This window comes from Mesoplodon bidens, assembly GCF_964165515.1.
Source record: "Mesoplodon bidens genome assembly, chromosome: X".
Classification (NCBI taxonomy): Eukaryota; Metazoa; Chordata; class Mammalia; order Artiodactyla; family Ziphiidae; genus Mesoplodon; species Mesoplodon bidens.
Window position 1 is genome coordinate 127,231,792 of NC_138163.1, and position 9,300 is coordinate 127,241,091.

A 9,300-nucleotide genomic window follows, 5' to 3' on the forward strand; every position below is an offset into this window, starting at 1 on the left:
CAACCCATAGAATTGTGAGTGAAATTGATGGTTGTGGTTTTTAAGTACTTAAGTTTTGGGGTGTGTTATGCAGCAAAAGCTGTACAGAAACACAGATGAATAAGACATTGTTTTTGCCTTCAGGATTCCATAGTCTAGTAAACCACTGATTTCTTCTGAGAGAGCCTGCTTGTGTAATTGGACTCTTAGAGCCACGGTAGATGGTAATACTACTATCCCCCTGGAATACTAGTCAAAAGCATGAACTCCGACCCCCAAGTGCTGGGGCTCAAATTCCAGTTCCATTGCTTACTAGTTGTGTGACCCTGGGTAGATTGCTTCACCTTTGTGCCTCTGTTTCCTCATCTGTGAAATGGAGTGAAATAATAACACCTACCTCATAGAGTTGTCAAGAGGATAATATATACAAAGTTCTTCTAATAGGGCCTCCTACTAAGTAAGTATTTTGAAAGTATTAGCTATATATGGTTGGTCCAAAATAGAATCAGAATTAAAGTTTCTTCTTTTTTTTAAAAACAACACTTTTCCCTAAATGTAATAGCAATATCTGTTCTTTGTGGAAAATTGGAAAAAAATACAGGAAAAGTATAAACAAGAAGAAATGTCATCCCTTAGATTTTGTGCTGACCTAGCAATAACACACTTTATTTTAAATCAAGCTACTGTGATCAGCTGTTGGAGAAAGGTCATTCGAGACACTTGGGGAAGCCCTTTATACAGACTTTACTCCCTGTACATTTTTCCAGTTGGATTGAAGGGGATCAAGTGGTTCTTTGTTCTACAGCACCTGGGGGATAATTTGCTGGTCCCAGTGGACTAATGACACATAAGGGCAAAGTGCAAAAGGAAACCAGCAAGGAAGGCAGTGATTAGCAACTCTGGACCCGTGGAGCATTTTAAACTAAAGAGCACATTCTCCTACGCTGCCTCTCTTGATGTGCAGGGTTACTTGGTAAGTTGAAACGGGCAGTTGTTATTAAACCCGCTTTTGCAGAAGCAGAAGCTGCACCTTAGAACGGTTCAGCGGCTCCCTTGGGTCACATGCGTAGCGTTGGGTGGGGCTGGGCTTGTGCTCAGGGCCATTGACCTAAAATCCAGTGCTCTCCTCGCTTGCCTGTAATATCTCACACGATCCAGAAACAGTGCCTGCTGCCTGGGGAAGACTTGGGGCCAACACTCCTTTCAAGGGTTTTCAGTGAGATTAGGATGACCTCATTAGGACAAGAAAGCTAAGAATCAGAACATAGTATGGTTTCTAAGAAACTCTGAAGCCTGCAGGGCTACTGCTAACCAAACTGTGGGCCAACGAATTCAAGTTGGTGAGACTGGATGGTGTTCTCCAAATTCTGTTCTTGACGGGCTTTTAAGTCCATGTAAATGAACTGGGTATTTTTAGTGCAGGTAGGAGTAGGGGGAGTCCAGATGGGGTGAAGTGCAAATCCAAGGGCAAGAATCACAACTAAGCACACTGTGGGTATGCTTTGTTGTGTTTCTACCAGCAATACTCATGAGTTCGAGAGAGCCAAAGCCACACCTGTCAAAATAAGTAAACATCCAGTTTTAACTAGGACCCAACTCTTAGGCTTAATTTTGCAGTAGTACAAGGAATTATGACGTTAAAAGGCAACACGTTTATCCAATAAGCAGCAATTAAGTTGCTTTAGGTGCCAGGTGTGGTGTTAGGCATGGGTGACAAAAGCTTGGTTAAGGCAGTGCCCGCAGGGACTTCGGAGTCTGAGGAGAGAAAGACATTTAGAGAAAAAAGTGCACTGAAGCGTGGAGGCCTTTAACAGGAGTAGGTACAGAGTACAGCGGGCTGTGACAGAGAAAAGAGGTGTTTGGTTTGGGGATTTGGGAGGGGATAGGAAGATCTTCACAGAGGGGTTATCTTTGAGCTAAGTTTTTGTTTTCTTTTCCGATTTTATTGAGAAATTGACATACAGACACCACTTCATAAGTTTAAAAGCATACAGCGTGGTGGTTTGATTTACATAATGTTGTGAATTTTTTTTAATAACTTGATTGGGGTTTATCTACCATACTATAAAAGCCTCTTGTTTTAAGTGTATAATTCAATGAATGTCAGTCAGTTTACAGAGTTGTGCAGTTATCACCACAACCCAGTTTTAGAATGGCTCCATCACCCATAAAGATCTCTAGTGCCCATTGGCAACTCAACTTTCCGAAGTTTTGCAAAATCAGTAGGTGCCCAGCTGTCAGGAAGGGGTGAGGAGGTTCAGGCAGGGGGAAGGAGTTTCAGGAAGGGAGGGCACAGACGCATGGATGGACACGGTGTATTTGGGGAAATGCCAGCAGTTCAATAAGACTGGAGCCCAGGGTTTGTGGGGATGGGCTTAGGGGGCAGTTTGGGGAGGGCAGTGGGGCAGGTTTCTGGAACTGAGTTTGGAGTGGCACGCAGGGACCAGACCATGGAAAGCCTTGCATTTCCTACTAAAGAACTAGGAGGCTTTTTTAATTTTATTTTTTACCAGATGTATTCACATTTTTAAATTGAGATATAATCTGTATACAACATGCACTGATTTTAAGTGTACAGTTGGATGAATTTTGACAAATGTACACCTGTATAACTGCCATTCCGGTTAGCATATAGGACATTTCCATCACCTGTGAGAGTTCCCTTGTACCCCTTTCCCCTCAATGCCTGCCCCCCACTGCCCCAGGAAACCACTGTTCAGATTTCTAGTTTTAGCTGTTCTAGAACTTTATAAATGGAATCATATAGTATGTACTCAGTGGTTGCTGGCTTCTTTCATAAGGTTCATCCATGTTGTTGAGTGTGTTTTATTGCTAAGTAGGATTTTTAAAAACTTTTATGTCTGTGATTTTTTTGAAATTGCCCAAGCAGTTTATCCACAATATATTCAACAGCTGTCTGAGGCCCTGCCTGGAACTTAACCATCTGGTGGGAGGAGGCTGGGAATATAAAAGGTATGAAACATTTACAGCATGATGTAAACATTCAAGTTGTTTTTCATTTTGCTGCAAAAAGCTTTATTGTTTCCATTTGGTCCAAGGCTTGGGCGAGGGCTCCAGAGTAGTTAACAAGCTGCCTAGTGGCTGTAGAGCGGGGCTTCAGGCAGACGCCCTGGCGCCAGAGGGGCTCCTCAAAACCGCTGGCCTCTGGGCGCTCCTACTCGTGCTGGAGGGCGAGCCTTTCCACGAGGGACTCGCCCAGCCCCGCCTGGGGAGCAGTCGGCCTGCGGAGGTTGGTCAGGTGGTTGCCATCTTCTGGATGAGTTTCACCTGCTCATCTAGGAAGCAGCTCTCCAGGAAGTCACAGAGGTGGGGGTCTGTGCGGGCCCAGCCCAGGGCATGCGGATCCAAAAGCGCCTGGTTCAGGTTCTTCTCCATGAGAATGGCGGCTTCCATAGCGTCCTGGGTTTTATTCCACTCCTTTTGGGATGGCTTCTGCGCGTCCTGGAAGAGGGCACGACTGGAAGGTTGGTTTTGCATCTTCAAGAGATGCTGGGCGCTCTCGTGCTTCTCCTTGGCTAATTTGTTACCGACCTGGGTTCTCAGACTTTTTAATCAATAGAGGTTGATAAGATGCCAGACAAGAAATTCAGGCAAGTCTTTATTGGTATTTGTGCTGCAGCACGAGGGAGGGAAAACTGGTAACAGGCTACCCTGCTCACTCCCCCTTCCTGAGGGGGAGCCTTAAATGGAGTGAGGGTAGGGGAGGGTCCAGGGGTCCGGCTGTAGGGGTGGCTTAGGTGATATGCCCACCACTTGGTGGTGCCGTGTGCAGGGATCGTGCACAGTACCCTGATTTGCTCCCAACACCCTGTTTTTGCTCCCAGCTCTTCAGAAGTGGCAGTTGGGTTTTGGTCTTTTTATATCTTATTGTTCATAACTTGTCCCAACTGCACACGCACGCGGTTATTTTTAGTCCCTTGTAGTTTCTTTGTATTTTGTTGCTCGAGGAGACGTTTGTCCAGGTGCCAGCACTGCAGCTAAGGGTCCCGGAGCCCGGGTCCCAGCCTGTCTCAAATTTGCAGAAAAAGTGGCCCAGGCCCTCCAGGACCACATCACTGTGGTGGAAATAGGAGCCCAGAGAGGTGGGTGCAGGAGGCCCGCAGATGCATGTTGACCAGGCAGTTGATGGCGGCCTCCACCTGGATGGAATCATTCTGATGAATCTGGGAGCTCATGGTTGATGGATAATAAGGAGCTAAGCTCAGAAAATGGTGTTGGCCAAGGATAGCTGAGTGATCAGGTCTGAAGGTTACGACTGGAAAAAAAGGTTGGAGGGTGGTCGGGGGCTGGAGGAACGGGTGTGTCTGGGTCTGTTCTGTCCAAACACTGTGGAAGCAAGTGATAGATCCACGGGACCGCCGAGCACACTGCCTCAACTTTTTTTTTTTTTTTTTTTTTTTTTTTTTGGCGGTACGTGGGCCTCTCACTGTTGTGGCCTCTCCCGTTGCGGAGCACAGGCTCCAGACGCACAGGCTCAGTGGCCATGGCTCACGGGCCCAGCCTCTCTGCGGCATGTGGGATCTTCCCGGACCGGGGCACGAACCCACGTCCCCTGCATCGGCAGGCAGACTCTCAACCACTGCACCACCAGGGAAGCCCCCTCAACTTTATTTTTTAATTCTTGTGAATATTTCATTTTTCTTAAAAATAACTTTATTGAGATATGTATTTTATGCCATAAAATTCACTAAAGTGTACAATTCAATAATTTGTAGTAATTTTATACAGTTGTGCCACCACCACCATGACCCAATTTTAGAACGTTTCCATTACTCCCAAAAGGTCCCTGTGCCCATTTGCAGCCATCCTCCATCCACATGCCCCACCCTAGGCAAGCACTTATTTACTTTGTCTCCATAGATTTTCCTTTTCTAGACATGTCATAAAAATGGAATTATACAATATGTGTCCTTCTGTATCTGGCTTTTTTTCACTTAGCATGATGCTTTTCAGGTTCATCCATGTTGTAGCATGGATCAGTACTTTGTTCTTTTTATTGCTGAATGGTATTGCATTGTATGGCTAGACCACATTTTGTTTATCCTTTTACCAGTTGATGGACATTTGGCTTGCTTCTATAAGTCTTGTGTGGACATCTGTCTTGTGTAGACATATGTCTTCATTCATTTCTCTTGGGTAGATACCTAGAAGTGGAATTGTGGGGTCTTATGGTAACTATGTTTGACATTTTAAGAAACTGTAAGACTGTTTTCCATTCTAAAATGGTGAACAATTTTACAGTCCTACCAGCGATATATGAGAGTTGCAGTTTCTTCACATTCTCATCTATGCTTGTTATTGTCTTTTTTTTTTTTTTTGGAGTATAATTGCTTTACAGTGTTGTGTTACTGCTGTACAGTGAAGTGAATCAGCTATATGAATACATATATCCCCTCCCTCTTGGACCTCCCTCCCACCCTCTGCTTTTTAATTATAATCATTCTAGTAGATGTGAAGTGGTATCTCGTTTTGGTTTTTTTGTGTGTGTGTGTGGTCTTTTTTTTTTTTAACATCTTTATTGGAGTATAATTGCTTTACAATGGTGTGTTAGTTTCTGCTTTATAACAAAGTGAATCAGTTATACATATACATATGTTCCCATATCTCTTCCCTCTTGTGTCTCCCTCCCTCCCACCCTCCCTATCCCACCCCTCTAGGTGGTCACACAGTACCAAGCTGATCTCCCTGTGCTATGTGGCTGCTTCCCACTATCTATCTACCTTACATTTGGTAGTGTATATGTGTCCATGCCTCTCTCTTGCTTTGTTACAGCTTACCCTTCCCCCTCCCCATATCCTCAAATCCGTAGTTCTGTGTCTTTATTCCCATCTTGCCCCTAGGTTCTTCATGACCTTTTTTTCCCCTTAGATTCCATATATATGTGGTAGCATACGATATTTGTTTTTCTCTTTCTGACTTACTTCACTCTGTATGACAGACTCTAGGTCCATCCACCTCACTACAAATAACTCAGTTTCGTTTCTTTTTATGGCTGAGTAATATTCCATTGTATATATGTGCCACATCTTCTTTCTCCATTCATCTGTTGATGGACACTTAGGTTGCTTCCATGTCCTGGCTATTGTAAATAGAACTGCAATGAACATTCTGCTACATGACTCTTTTTGAATTATGGTTTTCTCAGGGTATATGCCCAGTAGTGGGATTGCTGGGTCGTATGGTAGTTCTATTTTTAGTTTTTTAAGGAACCTCCATACTGTTCTCCATAGTGGCTGTATCAATTTACATTCCCACCAACAGTGCAAGAGGGTTCCCTTTTCTCCACACCTTCTCCAGCATTTATTGTTTGTAGATTTTTTGATGATGGCCATTCTGACCGGTGTGAGGTGATATCTCATTGTAGTTTTGATTTGCATTTCTCTAATGATTAATGATGTTGAGCATCCTTTCCTGTGTTTGTTGGCAGTCAGTATATCTCCTTGGGAAAAATGTTTATTTAGGTCTTCTGCCCATTTTTGGATTGGGTTGTTTGTTTTTTTCATATTGAGCTGCATGAGCTGCTTGTATATTTTGGAGATTAATCCTTTGTCAGTTGCTTCATTTGCAAATATTTTCTCCCATTCTGAGGGTTGTCTTTTGGTCTTGTTTATGGTTTCCTTTGCTGTGCAAAAGCTTATGAGTTTCATTAGGTCCCATTTGTTTATTTCTGTTTTTATTTCCATTTCTCTAGGAGGTGGGTCAAAAAGGATCTTGCTGTGATTTATGTCATAGGGTGTTCTGCCTGTGTTTTCCTCTAACGGTTTGATAGTGTCTGGCCTTACATTTAGGTCTTTAATCCATTTTGAGTTTATTTTTGTGTATGGTGTTAGGGAGTGTTCTAATTTCATACTTTTACATGTACCTGTCCAGTTTTCCCAGCACCACTTATTGAAGAGGCTGTCTTTTCTCCACTGTATATTCTTGCCTCCTTTATCAAAGATAAGGTGACCCTATGTGCATGGGTTTATCTCTGGGACTTCTGTTCCATTGATCTATATTTCTGTTTTAGTGCCAGTACCATACTGTCTTGATTACTGTAGCTCTGTAGTATAGTCTGAAGTCAGGGAGCCTGGTTCCTCCAGCTCCATTATTCTTTGTCAAGATTGCTTTGGCTATTCGGGGTCTTCTGTGTTTCCATACAAATTGTGAATTTTTTTGTTCTAGTTCTGGGAAAAATGCCAGTGGTAGTTTGATAGGGATTGCATTGAATCTGTAGATTGCTTTGGGTAGTAGAGTCATTTTCACAGTGTTGATTCTTCCAATACAAGAACATGGTATTTCTCTCCATCTATTTGTATCATCTTTAATTTCTTTCATCAGTGTCTTATAGTTTTCTGCATACAGGTCTTTTGTCTCCTTAGGTAGGTTTATTCCTAGATATTTTATTCTTTTTGTTGCAATGGTAAATGGGAGTGTTTCCTTGATTTCACTTTCAGATTTTTCATCATTAGTATATAGGAATGCCAGAGATTTCTGTGCATTAATTTTGTATCCTGCAACTTTACCAAATCCATTGATTAGCTCTAGTAGTTTTCTGGTAGCATCTTTAGGATTCTCTATGTAGAGTATCATGTCATCTGCAAATAGTGACAGCTTTACTTCTTCTTTTCCAATTTGGATTCCTTTTATTTCTTTTTCTTCTCTGATTGCTGTGGCTAAAACTTCCAAAACTATGTTGAATAATAGTGGTGAGAGTGGGCAACCTTGTCTTGTTCCTGATTTAGTGGAAATGGTTTCAGTTTTTCACCATTGAGGACGATGTTGGCTGTGGGTTTGTCATATATGGCCTTTATTGTGTTGAGGAAAGTTCCCTCTATTCCTACTTTCTGCAGGGTTTTTATCATAAATGGGTGTTGAATTTTGTCGAAAGCTTTCTCTGCATGGATTGAGATGATCATATGGTTTTTCTCCTTCAGTTTGTTAATATGGTTTATCATGTTGATTGATTTGCATATACTGAAGAATCCTTGCATTCCTGGAATAAACCCCACTTGATCATGGTGTATGATCCATTTAATGTGCTGTTGGATTCTGTTTGCTAGTATTTTGTTGAGGATTTTTGCATCTATGTTCATCAGTGATATTGGCCTGTAGTTTTCTTTCTTTGTGACATCCTAGCCTGGTTTTGGTATCAAGGTGATGGTGGCCTCGTAGAATGAGTTTGGGAGTGTTCCTCCCTCTGCTATATTTTGGAAGAGTTTGAGAAGGATAGGTGTTAGCTCTTCTCTAAATGTTTGATAGAATTCGCCTGTGAAGCCATCTGATCCTGGGCTTTTGTTTGTTGGAAGATTTTTAATCACAGTTTCAATTTCAGTGCTTGTGATTGGTCTATTCATATTTTCTATTTCTTCCTGATTCAGTCTTGGCAGGTTGTGCATTTCTAAGAATTGGTCCATTTCTTCCAGGTTGTCCATTTTATTGGCATAGAGTTGCTTGTAGTAATCTCTCATGATCCCTTGTATTTCTGCAGTGTCAGTTGTTACTTCTCCTTTTTCATTTCTAATTCTATTGATTTGAGTCTTCTCCCTTTTTTTCCTGTTCAGTCTGGCTAATGGTTTATCAATTTTGTTTACCTTCTCAAAGAACCAGCTTTTAGTGTTATTGATCTTTGCTATCATTTCCTTCATTTCTTTTTCATTTATTTCTGATCTGATCTTTATGATTTCTTTCCTACTGCTAACTTTGGGGGCTTTTTGTTCTTCTTTCTCTAATTGCTTTAGGTGTAAGTTTAGGTTGTTTATTTGAGATGTTTCTTGTTTCTTAAGGTAGGATTGTATTGCTGTAAACTTCCCTCTTAGAACTGCTTTTGGTACATCCCATAGGTTTTGGGTCATCGTGGTTTCATTGTCATTTGTTTCTAGGTATTTTTTGATTTCCTCTTTGATTTCTTCAGTGATCTCTTGGTTATTGTTTAGCCTCCATGTGGTTGTATTTTTTAGAGATTTTTCCCTGTAATTGACATCTAGTCTCATAGCGTTGTGGTCGGAAAAGATACTTGATACGATTTCAATTTCTTAAATTTACCAAGGTTAGATTTGTGACCCAAGATATGGTCTATCCTGGATAATGTTCCATGTGCATTTGAGAAGAAAGTGTATCCTGTTGTTTTTGGATGGAATGCCCTGTAAGTGTCAATTAAGTCCATCTGGTCTAATGTGTCATTTAAAGCTTGTGTTTCCTTATTTATTTTCATTTTGGATGATCTGTCCTTTGGTGTACGTGGGGTGTTAAGGTCCCCTACTATTATTGTGTTATTATCGATTTCCCCTTTTATGGCTGTTAGCGTTTGCCATATGTATT

General features: G+C 41.8%; 1 protein-coding gene across 1 annotated transcript; it reads right to left on the minus strand.

Annotated features, from left to right (window-relative positions):
• Positions 1-3,234: 3,234 nt before the first annotated feature.
• Positions 3,235-4,175, minus strand: LOC308609496 (ferritin light chain-like; the record flags this gene model as incomplete). Its single annotated transcript, XM_081223139.1, has 2 exons — positions 3,235-3,544; positions 4,057-4,175. The coding sequence occupies 2 exons, from the start codon at positions 4,173-4,175 to the stop codon at positions 3,235-3,237; spliced, it is 429 nt and encodes a 142-aa protein (XP_081079265.1).
• Positions 4,176-9,300: the final 5,125 nt, after the last annotated feature.